We start from the raw sequence: 19,373 nt of genomic DNA on the forward strand, positions 1-19,373 counted from the left end.
AAGTGATCCTAACTGTGAGGTGCTAACAGCATGACATTTATATGACTGGTGTTAAAACATTTTCACTTCCAGCAGCTGAACCCATGGCAGGAATTTATATTGCCCTATCCCCAGAGTGTTTTGGGAGTGTCTGAGTATGTGGAGCAGATAATTTAATAGTAGCTTAAATAGTTCTCTAGCTCCAAATAAAAAGCAGAAATGCGTATTATTTATTGTGTCAGACTTTTATGTGACTGAGAGGTTGCATGTACCATGAACTTGTCCTGCAGGGCAGGGCTCTGCTGAAAGGGGCTGCTCCAGTCCCTTGCCCAGGCTGAAAGCCAGGCTGGTGCCAGCAGCTTTCCCCTTCTCAAAGCCAGAATGGGTCTCAGTTCAGCAGGCATGCATGTGAACTGGGGGAGTGAGAGGGGAGAGGGCAGAGAGCTCTGTAGTGTGCTCTTTATTAACTTGGATTTTACTTTAATTTAGCTGCCTGACATTTTCCCATGCTTGAAGGAAGTCAGATCTTGACTCATATTTTCCTACTTACTGTTTCTCTACACAGAAGCCTTGCTGTCAACTAACAACTGACTTCGGTTTATTTCTCCTAGCAGAATTAACCTTACCCAGCTGATCTACAAGCAGCACGATGATGCCTTTAAGCTGAGGGCTGGCTGGCCAGGAGAGCAGGCAGGCTCTTGCAAAGGCTGATTAACCCCTTGGTTGTTTTGCAGACGCAGGGAGCTGGCTCGCCGCGCTCCTCGCCCAGCCACACCATCAGCCGGCCCATTCCCATGCCCATCCGCTCTGCCTCCGCCTGCTCCACCCCGACCCACGCACCTCAGGACTCTCTGACTGGGGTGGGAGGAGATGTGCAGGAAGCCTTTGCACAAAGTAAGTCTCATTAACAGCTGGGCTGAGGCACCTGGAGACTGAAGAATCATTATTTCTTGTGGTTACTGACTTAGTGTACTTGGCTTCTGAGTTGCATGCAGTGAAACAAAACAAAACAAAAAATGTCTGTGACAACTGCATTTTGCCATTGAAAATCAGCTTTTCAGCCATCAGAGCAAGCTGTCCAAGCAGGCAGGTAGGCAGACAATGATGGCAATTAATGGAGCTGGGGGTAAGAAGGAATTTTGATGCAAGAGGCTGAGAACAGTTATCATTGCTCTGTTAACCAGAAAAATTGCTATTGACCTCAGCAGGCATTGTCAGTGTGTTTTAAATAAAGACTTTGCTAGAAGTAAATTATACAATCATAGAATCAGTTCAGGTGGAAAGGGCTTTTGTAAGTCACTGTGTTCTTCCACCCCAAGAAAGAGGGCTTCAAAGTGAGATCAAACCATTCAGGACCTTTACCAGCTGAGTTCTGGATGGCTCCTGTCACTCATTTTCTCTGTTGCAGTGTTTCACCATCCTTATTGTGTAAATTCATTGACCTTCTGTCTGGTTGGAACATCCCTTGATGCAGCTTGTGACTGTTGTCCCTTGTCTTTTTGCTTTGGGCCTGAGAGGGTCCAGTTAGACTAGACAGGAATCAAGTCTTAAAGTCTAGGTGAACCCTTTCTTTGCATTTCCAGAAAATTGTCATCACCTTCCCACTCTTTTTTCAAGTAAGAATAAATTTGAAACTCTTTTGAATTTCTAAGGCCACAAATTAAATTATGTTGAATAACACAGAAAGTGAGTAGTCTGTGTTATCTAAATGAAGAAATATTCCTTATTTTTTAATCTGCTCTCTCTAAAATATTTGCATAATTGCATTTCTATGATCCAAATAAGTTTTTTCCTTCTTTACCCAGCACAAATTAAACATGAGTTTAAATGGAAGCTCAGAAGTTCCTTTGCCACAGTGGAGGAATGCTTCTTCCCAGGAACCCAGTTCAGCCCTCTCATGTACCCTTCCCCTTGATTTTCCTGTGAATTGTGTCTTTGTGTGTATTTTTGGACAAGGTTGAATCTGTAATGCAATCAAGAGCTTTCTCCTAAAGCACTGGTCAATTCAGGTATTGAACACAGGCATAATTCCTGGTCCCAACATAAAGGGTTGCTGCTAATCTCATTTTCTGTGGCCAAAGAAAAACATGCAGTATGTTTTCCTTTTTTTCTGCTATGAGAAAAATCAAGACAGTCAAAAATATGGAGCTCCAATTCCTATGCTATTATGGGACAGCTTCCTCTAGAGTTAAGAGTAAGATAAATAATATAGTGACCACAATAAAATATCCATAAACAATGCTAGGTCTGCCTCAGGCAAATGCATTTTAAGTGTAAAAACGTGTTCTGTTGAAGATGAAAAGCAATATAAGAAGTTATGTGATCACATTTTAAAACTGCTGCATTTGATAAATACCTAGGTTTGTGTCATTATTTACTGTAAGCTCTAGATGGGAAGGTCAAAGCCAAAGAACTTGAAGCCAGCATTCTGTCACATCTTGACATATGACTTTGTGAGGGGGGTTGGGCTGAGATTTTATGGCTCCATTCTCTGCTGCACCAAGAGAGATCTGCCTATACACACATAATGCAGACAAACCATGGTTAAAGGAAGTTTTCTCTTCATTGTTTCCATTTCTCTTTCACAGCATTTGCAGTAGTTCAGAGGCACAAATGTGGAAAGACTTTAGAGAGGGAGTGGTTGTCTCTGAGTGAGTGTGTGTGTGTGTGTGTGTGTAAGGGAGAGTTGAACTACTATAATTTACATTCCAGTAACTATTTGCCTATGGATGCATTAAAAAAAAAAAACTCTTCAGGATTTGAGAAACTTTTTTAAATGTATTAGTTTACATTCAGCAGGTTTTAAAAAATCTACAGTAGCCAATTCCTGTAAATAATTCCATTTGGAAGACTAGTGATTCTGTGGAATATATTGATTATTCAGCTATTCAGCAATAGTGTCTGTGTTTGGGATTTGAGGGAGTTAAGCACATGTTACCCACAGACCCCTCCTAAGGAAGGAGTATTCCATGCAGCTCACAAGAATCTCTCCTGATTGATGGTTAAGGGAATATTGCCAGGTTCAGCAGGGAAACACTTTTAGATGCATTATTAGAAAGAGTTTAAAAGCAGCCTGGGGCTGTTTAGGGAAGCAGTAGTGCTTCCTTTATTAAAAAAAAAGCGGGGGGGGGCTGGGGGGAGAGAGAAAGAGAGTAAATTATAGAATATACAAGAAAGTCCTTGAGCTACAGGAGAGGCAGAGAGGGAGCAGAGAAGAAAAATCCATATAGTCTTGATGAGAGATGAGGTCAAGTGTGTTTCTTCAACATTTGCCACAATTGTCTGGCAAATATCTGGCAATAATGGTGTCATTAAACTGAGCTGTGGGAACTTAGAGAAAACACTTCATTTCTTCCCTCCTCCCCCACAGGCACTGTAAATGAGTTCACGCTGGATTTAATCTTCCAGGCCTGGTCTGCTGGTGTCACCACACAAATGCAAGCTTGATGGCAATGAATAATCTCCACATATCTGGCATTGTGGTTAAATGAAGCATGAGGATAGGCTTCTGCTTTTGCATACAGCATAAGTAAATGAGGCCGTTCTGCAGAGAACTCTTCTGCACGTGCCCTTCACAAGGTCTTTGATACCCCAAATTATCACAATGACAGCTTTCAGCAGGGTCAAAACTGCTTTCAACAGTAAGACATATGTCATGTGAATAATGGTAACATGTGCTTTGTCCATCTCTTGCTTCAGGTGCAAGACGAAACTTAAGAAATGATTTGCTGGTGGCAGCAGATTCAATCACCAACACCATGTCTTCTTTGGTAAAAGAACTAAATTCTGGTGAGTGAGGCTTACGAGGGGGAGTAGTTGCCACGGTGACATTTCACATTTGTATGAAAAACATGGGAGGTAGGAAGATATGTATCTTCAAAGCTTTTTATGCTTTTGTTTAAAAAAATCCCTACGTTACAGCTTCTGGAACTCAGCAGTTCTCAAAGCCATGGATGTAGAGGTGCAGCTGGATACAGTGAAAAATTTGTCTGTGATTCCACATTGAGTGGGATTTCACTCTTCAGAAGTTAGATTTAGCATAGGTCATACAGGACCTGTTGTAAAATGCAGTCTGTAGTATTACCATTAAAATATCCTACCTAATAACTGAGATAAGCAAACATCTCGGTATTTGGTCCTACCACAGAAGAAAACTGTAAGTTTTGCCAATATAAGGAGAATAATATGTTTTTATTCACTGTGAGGAGGTGGCATTCTCAGTTGGAAAGGCAAATGTGAGAGCCCAGGAAATTCTTCTAGCTGCCCTGGAGGACCCAAGACCCCTGCCAGGGGTCTCAGGGACCCTGGCACAGAGCCCAGAAATGCCTGTGGTTTTGATTATGACCCGTGGAGCAAGTTACCAACCTTAGATGAAGATCTGCAAGCCACAACAAATTAAGTAGAATGATAGTAAATTTATCACGGGGTGAAAAAATAGATTTTGGGGTTTTTAGAATGGGGATTCAGGGGGGCAAGATGGAGGGATCTGAGTGTGTCCTGCCTTTTTCCTTCTTCTCCTTGGCCTCCATCTTCTGCTGTGATGTTGGCACTTTTAGATTGGTTTAGAGTAGAAGCTCACTGTCTGACACAGGTGATAGGTATTGGAAAGTAATTGTAAACATTGCATACATAGTTTTTGGTAAAAAGATATAGCACCGCCCTGGGGGCAGGCAGAGTGCCTTGAGCTGTCCTGCTGAGCAGACCTCAGCAGGGCAGGACAGGAGAAAGAATTTTATAGATAAGATACAATAAACAACCTTGAGACTGAGAAATGAAGAGCTCAGACTCCTCCTTAAAGCTGGGAAAAGATACTTTCCAACTTTTCTTGGGGTCACTCAGACCAGCTAGAGACTCCGACAGGCAAAGAAATGCTTAAAGAAAACAGGCATGTGTACTTTTGGGGAAGTTAAATGGGACTTTTTGCTTCACAGAAGTGGGCAGCGAGACAGAGAGCAATGTGGATTCTGAGTTTGGCCGGACTCATTTTGATGATCTGGTTCCCTCCCCAACATCTGAGAAGGCTTTCCTGGCACAGATCCACGCCCGGAAACCAGGATACATCCACAGCGCTGCTGCCACCGGCTCCATCCGCAGTGACATGTGGGTACCTGCCTGACACCTCTTCTTGATCTCATTCCTCCCCCTCTGGAAACAGGGTGCAGCACACAGTATTTCCTCTCCCTCTCAATTATTTGGGTAAAAAAAAACCATAAATCCAAGTGAGGACTGCTTCATGGTTACATAGTAGTGGGCTCTGTAAACAATAAAGCCTGGAACTTTGGACTCCCTCCGGAGTGAGCTGTCTCACACATCCAGCCTGGAACACTCAGGCAGCATGGAGGCTGTGGGGCAGGTGTTTTCCCAAACATACCCTGCAGTCCTATTCCCTGTTTATCCAGACTGAGGGTCCAGTTGGGCTCACTGGAAAAGGAGAAATGTGTCAATGGAAAAGACAGAATGCTTTTCATTGACCTACTCAATTGATGAACCAACAGATTGATTTTTGCAGCCTGGTCCTTCCTTTCAGAGACAATAGGCATCTTTCTAGTTATTTTTAGTTCAGCCTCTTTGTATGAAGTTATTGAAAACTTTTGTTACTCATTTCCTTAGGGGAGTGCCTTCAGCAGAATTTGCCCTTTGGTGTACTTCATGAGAGAGGGGAATAACAGAAGTGTTCTCCACTGCCAGGAAAATACTAACTAGTGGAGCATGTGGTTAGCCTAAAAGTATCCCAAAGTCCTCATAGGTTACAATAAAAGGAAGTTTTATTGACTCTGAATGTCATTCATCTCAGGAGGCTATTTATTAATAATTGTCTTCAGGGTTACAGAAGATGGAGACCCCTATGTCAGAGCAGATGATGAAAATTACGAGAACGACTCTGTCCGCCAGCTGGAGAATGAACTGAAAATGGAGGAGTACCTGAAGCAGAAGCTGCAGGATGAGGCGTACCAGGTGGGAGAAGGACACCAGCTGCCCATGTTTCTCCATAAGTGAGAAAGGATGATGGCCCTCAAGTGCCCATGGCCATCTAACCAGCCCTGGGCTCTGGGCTGTGATCTCTTCTGGGTTACCAGAGCAGTCAAATTCCAAAAACTGCTGCCACCCTTACACAGACACACATGCATCCAGCCTTTGTGCATGTCCAAGAAGACCACACTGCCTGAGGCACACAGCAGTGGTCCATACAGGTACCAGGGAACCAGGTAACAATGGTTACAGACCTGCCTCTGAGCTTGTTCTCTGCCCATGCCTACCAAGTCACTTAGAGCTCATTCCCCACTGCCCTAGGTGCTGGTTGGTGGTGTCAAGATGTCCTGCTATTTTCTTTTTTTTTTTTTTTTTTTTTCCTCCAATAGCAAGAAACAGTCATAAGGGTTTCTCCAATGTGAACTGAAGCTCAGGTGCAGTCTGTTACTGTCATTGTCAGAATCTGGAGGTACAGAAAAGAGTCTGGAATAAACTGTATCCCAGAGAACCAAGTGTTCAACAAGCATCTGGTGCAGAGAAGCCTGGGGATTTGTTATTAAACAGCTCCCTCAGGAAGCTCTCAAAGGGCATTTGTTTAAGAGTGTGAGCAAAGCAAATATGCCAGGGGGAGGTGGAATTCCATAGATAGCCATATTTGCATTATGGTCTCCACATCTACCTGGTGTTGCAGATTATTGCCATGTTTTCAGTTATTCTTACTTGGAATATATGAATTTAAAATATATTAATTCTTATAAAGTTAGAAGTAGTGTCAATAGGAGAGAAAACCTAGTTCAGTTATTTGGGAGCAGAGCTGAAGCAAGCAAAAATAACTTTGTTTCTGCATGGCAATTGGCTCAGATTTGGACCTCACCCCTTAAGAACATATTAAATGGGGTACAAAAACCAAATCAGACATGTTCTGAGAGGCCAGATGTCTGCAAATGAGGTTCAAAATCATTTTATGTGCAGCAATTGTTTATACTGCTGATTTCTTGGATCTAATAAAATCTAGCTTTCTTTTCTGGTAATTTTCCTCTGCTGTTCAGTGCTGGTCACTTTGAAGACAATCTGTGTCTGACAGGCTTGTGTTGTAATGAAGATTGGCTGCTCTTTTGGTCTTTTCTGTAAAGCTGCTAGGACATGTTAGTCTTGTAAAAGTTCATTGAGTCTTGTCAAAATTTGAGGTAACTTTGAGGTTGATGTGAACATCTTTTTGTCGTTGTTGTTGATGTAGACCTGCTGCATGCTCATGGTAGGTTCCTAAAAGTAATTTCATTGCTTAAAGAGGTATTTAAGGACATGACAAAAGGAGCAGGATTGTTATAGATCATCTACTAAGGCAACAGCATGTGACGTAGGGGGAATTGTCAGACCTTTTTATCCAAGATAGGAATGGTCAAAAATCCCAGCCTTATAACTTCTGAACAGGAAAAACACCTGCTGATGTAATGAAATGTAGTTGTCAGTTTAGAGAAGGGATGCCTAAATAGTCCCAGTTGTCAAGCTTCAAATAATAAATGTTATTCTTGCTGGTAAAAATTCCATGTTCTTCAGAAAGAGCAACAGAGCAGTTTGACTGATTACAGTATGGAAGTGCAATATATGGCAATAGTGTTACTTGAGTTTCACAAGTTACAATAGGATTTTGTACATGCATAAAATTCAGGATGCATGTACAGTGTAAATAAGGGCAGGAGAAGTTCTGCATGTCACTTGATGGCACTGGGTGTTACTCTTGCTTCAGTCAAAATAGCTTTTCTGCTGTTTTCCACCAACATTCCCAGGAGGAAGGGAGGAAGTCTTCTCCCTATTAACATCAGAATAAAACTCCTGAATTTAGGTGAGCCAAGACTACACATGAGTGAAGTTTATTCCCCATTGTTTTACATTATTTGTTTCCACCAGGGGACAAAAACAGACAAATAGCCAACACACACATGCACCCTCCCCTGGATAAAAAAAAGGAAAAGCTTTTTTTTTTGACAAAAATATATTCACTGAGGGAACAGAAAGTCCTCATTCTAGACAAGTTCTGCTTAACAGCATTTTTTCAGAAGAAGTTTCATGATGTACTTTACTGTCTGTGAGATTGTCAGCTCCTATCAGGCAGTGACTTGACAGTAGTGTCTTGTAAGTAGAATCTATTTTTAGTTGATACCACAGCCTCAAAGCAAGTAATGACAATGCTTGAGAAGTCCTTCCCAGTATGGGTGATGCCACTTAAAACAGGGAATGGGTTTAAAGGAAGCAAGAAAAGGTATTAAGTTAACAGGAACTACTAAGATGATTAGGAGCTGGTTGGAGAGTGTCATATATTGACCCCGAGACATGTCCCTTGGTATTGGCTGTTCTCTGCAATTTGCTGTTTGTGGTATTTCCCTCTTCTGTCCCTTTTTCTGCTAATATCACTGAATATTTTAAAAAAGCCACAGTTGACTACCTGGAAAAACAAAGGAAAATGGAAAACTTCTGTTTAGGGTATCCTGTTGAACAGAGGCCAGGTCAACTATGGTCATTTGCATCAAACCATTGGAATGTATTACAAGCTGTTTTACTGTTTGTACTCACATATACACTGCATTCATCTGGATTGCCAAAGAAAGCCAGAAGCTGTAGCTATCGTAATGCAATTGTCAGCTGAAAAAATCTGCCAGGAGGAACTCCTACTAAGGGTGCAGAATGGTCACCTCATTAACAATCTGGTAACCATTTTTATGTTATTAAATGTCTCACTTCGTGTAGAATCAGCACATTTAGAAAAATATGTAGATGTAGTGTAGCATGAAAGATGGTTGGCCCAAACCCACTCTTGTTATTTTGTGTCACCTTGTGTCCAAGAAAGATTTTTGTGCTGAACTCTAAATTAGTATAAAAAAGCCAAGATACATAGGGAAATAAGGGACATGAAACCTTAGAGGAGGCTTCTTTCTCTCTCTTTTTTTAAGCATGTTGTAAATAACAAGTATCTGTATCAGAAAAAAACCCAAACACATTTAATGCACAAGTGTAAATGCTAACAGCGTGTATCCTCCCACATCTGTTTCCACTTTTGTTCTTGGTACAGTCTTTTGCTCATATGTTGTGTAAGACAGTTTTCACTGGGTTTGTTTTCTGGGTCCCCAATTGCTCCCTTTATTTCTAGGCTTGTGCATGGCTTTTTTTCAGAATAATACACTGCCTGGCTGCTCACAAGCTTAATTTGTCATCTTCCTGTTTTCTGTCCTTTGTTATCTGCAGGTCAGTTTGCAAAGTTGAGTGCAATATTCTTCTCTCTCCTCTCAAGTAAGTATTATTGCAATTTAGAAGAAAGTTTGGATTTAATCCTCATAATATACATTTCAGCTGCAATGCATCTTGTGGCACCTGAATGTGTGTGACAGTGCTGTTTCTTTCTCCTTTTAACCTGTGTTGGGATACCTTGGAGTCTCTCTGAACCAGTTCTAATTTATGGATCTGTAGTCCTAGTCCCAAGGATTCCTGTTAAGCCATCACCCTTTTTATGTTTTTTCTTTGTTGACCATCAGAGTAAGAACGTGGGCTTTCCATCCCTGGGGATGATGACAAATAAATTAACCAGTACAGAGAAGCCTTGTCCAGAAGATAAGGAATCAGATTACATTTCAAGAGACCTGAGTTTAATTCCATTCCATGCTTTAGTCTTCCTAGGATAAGTGAAATAAATAATTTCTGATGAGATCAGAACATCTACTCTAGTGTGTGAAAGAAGACTTATGCAAACATTAAAGAAAGCAATCCACCAGCTGCCTAAACACAGAGGTGTCCTCAGATGTGTTGTGGAAGTTTAAAAAGCCCCAAAAAGTGGAAGGCACTCAGCTACTGGTTATAAGCTGGCAGTTCAGAAATATGGCAAGGTCTGTAAATTCCCTGCTGTCCCATTGGTGCCTTAGGATTTTAGCTTTTATATTTTTCATATATTTGTAATCCTGCAGTTCTTCAGTGTATAACTCTAAACTCCATATAGAGTGTTAGGTACTGTCTTCTCATTTTGGTCAGACAAAGCAATTCCTCTCTAGGCCTGGGAATCAAGGACACCTTACTGTCTCAGGCCCCAAGAGATGTAAACAAAAGTGAGTTGGGGCTGAGCAAACTTGGGGTAAATTACTTCATTACCTGAAGCTGTAATGGGAAGATTAACTCCCAATATGGAAATGGACCAAACTTAACAAAGTGTGAAATCTCATGACCCCTCATCCATTTTTTGGGTGTAGCCTCTGGGGGGCTTCATCTGCCTGAAATGTACCTGAAGACACTTCAATAAATATAACAGCTTTTTAGTCCCCTAGTTTTGTCTGACCTCTGTTTTTAGGTAGCCCCAAGGAGACATCACCATACTGAGGTCATGTTCCTTACACGTGCCAGCCTCACAGTTGCAGCACTGAGGTTCCTGCCAAGTTCAGCAATTGTGTTTTTCCTCAGGAAGACAGACAACACATAATTTTATGAAGCAGCCTGTAACTCTGAACATTTGCCCAGGGAGTGGGAGACCACACATTTGTTCTTGCCTCATCTGAAGCCATGGACTCTGCATTTCTGGCTCTCCAGGAGAGTGCAGTGCCCAGCTGTGAAGATGGCAGTGAGATAGTGCTGTCCATCCTGCTGAGACACTGAGCCATGGGATAACGAGGATGGAAAGGGAGGAGGAATCAGAATAGGGATCCCATTCTGGTCTGCAGACTGAGCCTCTTCCTCAAAGCCAGAGCTGAAAGCAAGCAGAGGTCAACAATCAAATGGACACAGGAGCTTGGGTAGGGTCATGTTCAGATGAGCAAAACCAGTGCACTAGCCTGTGCCAACTCTAACAGGAGCTCATATGGTTAGATTTTGTGTGTCATGTTTTATGCTAGACCTCCTCATTTATATGGCAGTTCTGATGGTAAAACTTGACCCTGATTCAAGGGGTTTGTGTCTTCTGATGACAGTAAAATTGGACTGGGGTTAAAATGTGTACCTTGTGAAAGCAGCTGCTAAAGGGTATTTCCAAGGCATCTGTCTCAGTGTCTGTTGCAGCTGAAGCAGAATAACTGGGTGTGAAAAGCAAATAAACTGCAATACCCAGAGTACTATAAACACCAAATAACTGCTCATAAAAATTCTCCTAACATTGCTCCTTGGGTTACATTCATTTTCTCAGTAGTCTTGTTAAAAACATGAGCCATGTAAAGTTCCCTAAACATTTACAGCCAGAATAATAAGTTTTCTTACTCTGTTTTGGTACAGTTGTCAGTTTTAGATCAGGTCATGTGAAAAGGAAAGTAGATATTTCAATAACAATGTGTGTGTAACAATGTATATAGTGGAAATTTTGTATATAATTGAATATAATTTGCAATAATAGGTAAAAAAACCCCTTTTAATTAGAATTACGTAACTCAGGCAATTCTATATAAGGTTTCCTTTTTTATTGGGAAGCAGTGTTAACATAGTGATGTGGGGAAACATACTGCTCTGGAAGCCTGGCTTTCTTGGAGACACATATCCTGTCTCAAATTAGCAGATATCTGAGACTGAGATACTCTCTTCTCCTGGATGATTTGAAACCTTGTCAAAAAGAAAGACTTTCATAATGAAATTCTTTTTAGCTCCCAGGGGAGCCCTCTGGCCAGTACCAAAGAGTGTAACATTCCCAGCAGCTATAAAAGCTCAGCCCTACAGAAATTGGCATCCAAAACTGGTGGACTTGGCACTTCACCTATAAGCACAAGAACAAAATGTATTATGGTACATTATGATAAATACATCTTCACATGGTAAGTGAATCTTCTCAAGATTCACTCTGATGTGAATATCTGATGGGTCTCATACCCTCTCATATCTTGTGTATTTTATTTGGTACTTACACTTCACAGCACTGGAAAAATAACTTCAAAATAGTTTATACCAGTCATAGTATCTAAAGTGCTTTTGCAGTTTTCATTGGGTTCTTCCTTGAAGCTTAGAAGCTGCATAAAAAGTTTTATTTCTAAGCCCTTATTCAGTCAATAGTGATACAAATACAGCTGATATGGCCCTAGATGGCCATAGGAAGTAGAAAGTCAGCAGATTACATTACAGTACATTACAGTATTACATTTGTGCTTATTAAAAAAAAAAAAAAAACCAAAAGATGAGGGAAATTAGATCAGTTTATTGTAGCTCCTTTTGAGTGATATTGCTGCTGATGGCCAGCCCCAGAGTTTTGTTCAATTCCTCATTCATCTGAAGTTGATGTTATTTGATTGATGATTTTTGCAATCTATTTGCGTCTTCAAAAGTGCTATGTACAATTTTCCAGAATTGATTTTAAATAGCATCTAGTATATAGCAAATTCCCAACAGAACAAGTGATTCCAGTCATAGATAAAACATAATTTAATTATGTCTTCAATTTACTTTTTATGTTAAATATACTTGGTTTATTTTTAGTAAAGAAACAGAGTCAATTCGAGATTGATCTCAGTAGGTACCAGGCAGATCTTGACATTAGGTGAAACTCTGGTGTTATTTTACCTTTATCCCCTTGATAGCATTTGTTTTTTTTTTTGCCAAGGGCAGCCAATGGGAACAGAAATCCTGCATTTCAGAGACTGGTTGAGAAGTTGTCATTTTCTATTAGTTGCTGTTGACTGATGCAGTGGACATGTCCTCACGAGACCTACAATTTCCTAGGTTTCTCTAAAGCTGTGCTTTCTTAGTGCTGGCACACATTTGAATTGGTCATGCCTAATTCATTTATATGCATTATTATAACAGGAGAGAAGGTGTGAAAAGCTAATAGATATCAGACCTAAGGCATCCACTGAGAGGGAGTACAGAGAGGAGGCTTTATTGCAGGTTTTGTTCTCGGATTTTAACTGTGATTTTCCCTGTCTTGACAAAAATGTAATCATTTCAGTTAAAGATTCAGTTCCATTCCCACTCCAAAGACTCTCACTCTCTCAAAACCTTGTAACATGGACTGTTGTGGGATCTGAGGCTTTGGGTGTCTTTGGGAAACATTTTCCATTGCAGAAGTGACTGATTGGTTTTTATTGAAACAGGTGGATTTTTTTTCAAACACAAAGACCCCAAATTCTCTCAAATTTTTTGATATGAATGTATTCTTAAAAAATACCATGTATTCAACCTGACTGTTTTTCCAGGACAGAATTCATTGAGTAATGTTTTCATATTTTTCTCATCTCTTGCCACATTTTTAGAATCTCTGTTTTCATGTTTCTCAACAGAAATTAGGAATACATCAGATGTCAGGTGATAAAACCCCTGGGCCAAGGGGGAGTGTGGTCAGTCTAGTCCAGTCTTTTTTGGTTTTTTTCTTGAGCAAATACACAAAAGCTAGCATTATCTAGACTGTTCCATTTGAAAATAACAGGAGGATACCAGCACAGTAATTTTCAAAAATGTCTGCTACATTCACTCATCTATATTTTGGTTTTCTTTTTGGTTTGTTTTTCTCCCTAAGTCCTCCTCTTCTTAGCATGTAGGTGTAAAAAACACCATAAAAAACTGTGACTGAGTTATCAGGGAAGAAGGAGCTTAAATTTGTGAATTCACTTCTAAAATTACGTAAGTGATAGGGATGTTTCTTGAAAAAAAATCACTGAATGACAAGTAACAGAAGAGGTCTAGAAACAGTTTTGTATCGTGAAAAATCATCAGAATCTCAGCTTGGAATTAATTTTGGCACTTCCAAAACGTTGCAGTGAATTTAGAGCTCTGAGGTTCATTAGTACTCATTATCTCGTGTAGGAAAATATCTCTATCCCAGTCCTGGCTATGGAACAGAGAAAAGCCTGGGGAGAATTTAGAATAACCCTTCCCACAGTCCACCAAAGGGAAGTAATTTATTCAGAAAATATGAAGCAAACCCAAATACTCTAACATTACTGTCAATGCATCTTAATGCATCCCATGTTTCACAAGCCACTCTTATTTTTCTCTTGGGGGTTATAATGGTACCATCACAAAATATGAGATGTTCCTATATTTTTGTATATTAGGAAAAACTTTGTCACCAAAAGGGTTGCCAAGCATTGGAACAGGCTGCCCAAGGAAGTGGCTGAGTCACCATCCCTGGAGATATTTGAAAGGCATGTGGTTGTGGCACTTGGGGACATGGTTTAGTGGTGAGGCTTGGCAGTGTTGGGTTAATGGCTGGTCTGATGATCTTTTCCAGCTTAAAGGATTCTATTATTTACATAACCCTGAAGCTGATTCAGTAAAAGACAGTCTCAGGCAGCTGAGAACTGACCTCTTCCCTGCCTTTGATTTGCATTTTTTTGTCTGAATTGTGAAGAGCAAAGCGTTCCATTGTTAAGATTACCAAATTAGTTTGTAGACTTAAGAAGTACAGGTGCATGTCTGATTTTTGAAAGATATCATTTAAGATGTGCCTCAGAATTTTTTTGTGAAACTCTCATTAGACTTGCACTGCAGGTTTCCTTTGCATTTACCAACAAAATGTTAATGCTTGCCTTTTGTAACTATCTGACACAAGGAGACACTAAATTAAGATCGTCATAAGATTTGGCATGCTTAGGTATTAAGGAATGGGGTGGAAGTGTTTGTGCTTGAATAATTAATACAATCATATGGTCTCAGGAAGGGGAAGTAGCAAACTGAACTACCTGACCTTTTTTCATTCATCAGATTTAATTTAACTATTTTTGCCGTAGTAATTTACATTTCATCTCCCATCTTTTAGGCCAGCTTTATGGCTGAAAGGAGTAGGAAAGAATTCATGTGTGGGGAGTGGTATATTATGCTGTGATTATCATATCTCATGCAATGCAGATTGATTTTCTCTCTGAGGTAGTTCAAAAGAAAAATAAATGAGTTCCTTTACTTAGGAAGGATCAAATGTCTAAACATGTTGTGCCTTTACAAGAAATGTGCCCAGAGCAGAAGTTTGCAGTATTACCTGACTGTTGATCCTGACATTGTTCTGAGAAGGATCAGAAGTAACCCATCAAGCATTTTCCATTACCAGCTGAAACGTTGATGCCTGTTCTGTAGGAATTTAACTTATATAATCACTGATGCTTCAGCATACAGAGGAGCACCAGCAGAAACTGTGCACCAGTGGACTCGGCTCTTCATGAGCTGTAGCACCCAGAATCATCCTTCCAAGTAACTGCAGGTTTTCTTAGACACAGTGGTTTCACTTTCAGTATTTTAGAGCAAACTGGAAGGGGAAAGTGGAAGGGAAAATGGAACGCTGCAAATCTGTCAATGCAGACTGAGTTACCCAAGGTCCCACAGCAGAGCAGGCAGCAGTCTTCTTGCCCATGACAGGGGAAGTTTCCAACTTCCCACATGGTCTGGAAGTTTCTATTTACAGCTCAAATACCTATGGCTCACCTAGGTAGAATGGCTTTTTTCCTTTTTTAACTCCTTGAAGGGATAACCACAGGAGTTGGCCAGCTCCCTTTTTCTCTCAATGGAGCAGCAGGCGGAGGCTCTGCCTGTGTGGGTGCAGCATATCAAACCAGCACTCTTTAATAAAAAACCTTCCATAAATTCTTTAAAAACCTTCTATGAACGTTTCTCAACAGGGAAGCTGCAGTCAGACAGACAATGAAAGCTACGTAAGAACTGATGATGAGGAGAGCTGCTTTCGGACAGACGATGAAGAAAACTCAGCTGCAAACTTCACAGAAGAGTGGAACCAAGAGGTGCAGCGTCTCTTGACAAAAAAATCACATAACTAAGTTCTGAGGACTGTAGCACAGTACTTTTGTTCTAAGAGTTGTAGTTTGTAGATGTGTGTTTTTTGACAACAAGACTTTTGTTTAAAGCTAACTTATATTAGCTACATCTTCTGTAACATGGCTCATTACTGGCGAAGCAAACTGACTGACGCGCGTGCTGCTGTCACACACGGCGGCGCTGTTAATAACTCACATGAACCCTTTGCACATGATATTGAACCTGTTCAGTTTACAATGACAATACTGTTTATAGTTAGAAATTTGATTTCTGAATACTTTGAGATTTTAGTAGATCAGTTTACTATACACTGTACATTTTTGTTTTTCCACGGGAGAAATAAAAAGCGACAATTATGCATTTAACACTGAACGATGATACTCCTGAGTGTATATATCTAGTAGCCCAAAAAAACAAAGTACCAGACTATATTTGCAATTTGTTTGCAAGTCTTTAAATTAAGGCTTATACAAAATGTACTAAAATAATAATAATAATATAATTAATAATAATAATAAACTTCTCTAATTTAGGGCTAATGTGTAACTTAGGAATGTTTCTTTCAAAATAGTCTAACAAATCAGCCATAGAAGTTAGTGTAAATATTTTTTTTCCAAATAGATATCATATACAAAAGGTGACATTCAAATGATATAGAATCTAGTTTTTAAATCAGCACAGATCTTCTTAAAACTGTGAACTATGTTTTGAAATACTCGTTGCTAAAGCTGTTTATAAACCACAGGTGCCATAAGATCCCTGAACTGACTGATGTTACGTATACTCCTCCATGGTATTGTTTCATTGATGTTTTAGCTTTAGTAAGCATGTGTTCAACAAACCAGCTCTTTCCATCTCTCTGCCCCTCCTCTTCCTCCCCACCCCCTTCCATTCTGTTATTTTCGAGGCCTTCAGCTTTAAATGTACAGGCTTAAAGTGCGCTTGCAACTGTTTTCTTTTGATTTCCGAATGTGTACTGCCTTAGCCAGCCACCAGATGTTCTGCATGCCCTCTTGGAAATGTGTGGTGAGACTCTTTCAGAGCTGGATGGAGAAATAGCGATCAGTGAAAAGCACAAGGAGAGCAATGGATTCTTGCGAAAGGACAGGCGTACAGTTACAGAATTGGAGTTTCGTCCAGTTTAGTATTTTTCCGGTATCAAGGCATTTCAGGAGAAAGGGGACTGACATGGCCATTAGGCAGGGTTAGGCAGTGAGGCTGCTGGCTAAAAAGTGTTTGCTCTGCTGTGACTACAAACCTACAGATACTCCTGAGCGGGCATTGACACAAACTAGCATCAACGTGCTCCCCAGAGCACCCTGCTCTGAAACAAAGGTGACACCTCTGTGGCACATGGCGCTGCTGTTCAGAGGAACCAGAGCCAGGCCAGGGGCAGCTGGAGCAGCAGCCGGGCAGGGACACCAGGAGGTGTTCCATGCTGGCCACCTGGCCCTCCTGAGCTGCGCAGTGTTGGCTGGGGGCCACCTCTGTGCCAAGGTAGCTTTACCACCCTAATGCAAGACTGGGCTTCCAGTACCTGGCTGACCTGAAGTGACACTGTCTAACAGCCCTGAAAACAGTGGTGTTTCATACAGATATTTCACACCAGCACAGTTTGCCTACAGCAAGTGATGAGATACCCATCTAAAGCAGGTTAACGTGGCTTGTCTGTCCTTGCTTTCATGGTGACGTGGATGTGTGCTGCCGTGTTTACATGAGATTGCTATGTAGCTCGACCCAGTAAGTCCACTTGTTTGCATGCATTCTCCAGGCTCGTGGCTGTTTCCCTGGGCACTATGTGTTAGGGAATGAGTATCTGTATGAAAGAGCTGCTGCCATGTTTCACTTTCATATCATTTCATTGTGTATGCAGATCTCTTTGTATATCCTTGCGTTCCTGGGCTTGTTCTCAGACATCCAAACGCATACTAAGGGATCCAGATAACTTCATGTAAGCTTTTTGTTTTGCAATCACCGGTCTTTGCTCCTGGGTATGTGCCATGCTGCCAAGGCAGGCACCATATCCTCCACTGTCTCCTCCTCCAACCTCCTCTCAGGAATGAGTTAGCCTCCACTAGTGCCTAGCACTCCATGTTTTAAGCTACTCCAGTGAACCTGTAGACATTGCTGTCAGCTCAGGATTCTAGGCAAGCATTTCCTGAACAGGGAGAAAACAAGCTAGAACACAGCTATGTGCAATGGCTGATTAATTCAACCCATGTCATGTTTAACTGTACCCAAAGTAATAGATCCCTCTCATCACCTTAATGTCTGTGTGCTCATTGTCACCATGCTTAAAATAGATGCACTTGACTAAATCCATTGCAAGAGCTTCCGAACTCGGAGTAAGAACTGAAGTTGACTAATCAAGCACCTTTCTTTTAGGCTGGTGTCAACAAGATGATCCCTTAGGAGTTCTGGGTCCCTTATGCCCTGGACCTCTGAGATGGAGCACCTCTTACTTAGCTCTGCAAATGTCTATTTTAAGCATTTTTCCAACTGTTAAGCTGGCTGCATTTTCTCCCAGCTGGTCTTTGTCTGTTTGTTGACTATTATTTTGGTTGTGGTTTGCGGTCATTAAAACCAACACAGTTACAGAAGAGGTCCCTGGTGTGGCCTTTTTCTTAATTACCAATGGCCCGCCACAACCATCAGTACTCCGGGTGGTTTTGCTGTCACTGGAGGAAAACCAGTGGTTTGGAATCAGGAGACAGGGATGTGAAGATGTATAGGGTCCTCGAATGTCCAAAGCGAAGGTGGAGAATGGGTTGTCTGTAAGTAGTAATGTTAACTAAACTGCATAAAAAGGTGTGTGGCCTTTGTTGTGATATAATATGTATTTTCTTATATGCATGAGCCAAATTGTTGCATCATAATTTATCATAAGTGTGTCCGCCTTTACTTTCAGTCGTCAATTTCTCCCATTCTTATTGGTTCTTGGCAATTACTGTAGATAGACCTTGTAAATATTGCAGCCTTGGGTTGCTGTAATCACACTGGTTCAATTCAGCAGATGGAGCTGTGAACAACAAGCACTCCACAGTGTCCTGAAGAATAAAGGGCATTTTTACCTTTGAACCAAAAACAAAACAAAACAAAAAAAAAGTATGAAGAGTTACATCTTGAGGCTACTAACTGCAACGCATTTTTAAAACACTGTACTTGACACCACTTGAGACAGATACAGAGACACTAAAAATGTCACGATATTCATTGGTATTGTAACAGAACTGCTATTGTATGGGGTTTTTGTATTGCTGTTAAGTATTGTTTTGTGTGTGTGTGTTGGAACCTACTGGGGACATGTTATATTTTGAAGTGATTAAACTATTTAATTGTGTGTCTATATTTTGGAATGGAATTATTTCTTCATTAAAAAGATTTTTAAAAGGAATTTATGGAGCATCATATTTGTGGCTTATTTTGGTTTTCAATGTCCTGTTCCATGGAGCCCAAACAGTATTTTTTTTCAGTAGGGAAGGAAAGTGTGTCCCTGTGGTGTAGCAAGTAGTCTTGGTCTCCTCCACCATTTCAGGACAGAACTCCCTCCACTACCTTCTGCAGCACTTTGAACTTGGTACCGAGCAGCACCTGCTTTCAGTGGCCCAAGAAGTTTCTTCTTTCTTCCTTTCTTAATTCTCCGTATCTTTCGCAGTTTCACAACCTGAAAATGAAGTTCCCCATCTGTAAAACACCTGCCCCTGAATCCACTTAAC

The 19,373-nt window shown here is 40.8% G+C and overlaps 1 protein-coding gene across 11 annotated transcripts in view; it reads left to right on the forward strand.

Moving 5' to 3' along the window:
• DTNA (dystrobrevin alpha) overlaps window positions 1–19,045 on the forward strand; it is a 222,501-nt gene extending 203,456 nt beyond the window's left edge. For 10 of the 11 annotated variants that reach the window (XM_050971128.1, XM_050971124.1, XM_009102816.4 and 7 more), the window contains 5 exons: window positions 714–873; window positions 3,679–3,768; window positions 4,911–5,079; window positions 5,802–5,934; window positions 15,504–19,045. In XM_050971128.1, the coding sequence (XP_050827085.1) occupies window positions 714–873; window positions 3,679–3,768; window positions 4,911–5,079; window positions 5,802–5,934; window positions 15,504–15,659 (708 nt within the window). In that variant the 3' untranslated portion in view covers window positions 15,660–19,045. Of the gene's footprint in view, window positions 1–713; window positions 874–3,678; window positions 3,769–4,910; window positions 5,080–5,801; window positions 5,935–9,189; window positions 9,235–15,503 lie in introns of all 11 variants that reach the window. The other variant, XM_030238296.2, reaches the window with a different exon arrangement.
• The last annotated feature ends 328 nt before the right edge of the window (window positions 19,046–19,373 follow it).

This window comes from Serinus canaria, chromosome 2, assembly GCF_022539315.1.
Source record: "Serinus canaria isolate serCan28SL12 chromosome 2, serCan2020, whole genome shotgun sequence".
In the NCBI taxonomy this organism is placed as follows: domain Eukaryota; kingdom Metazoa; phylum Chordata; class Aves; order Passeriformes; family Fringillidae; genus Serinus; species Serinus canaria.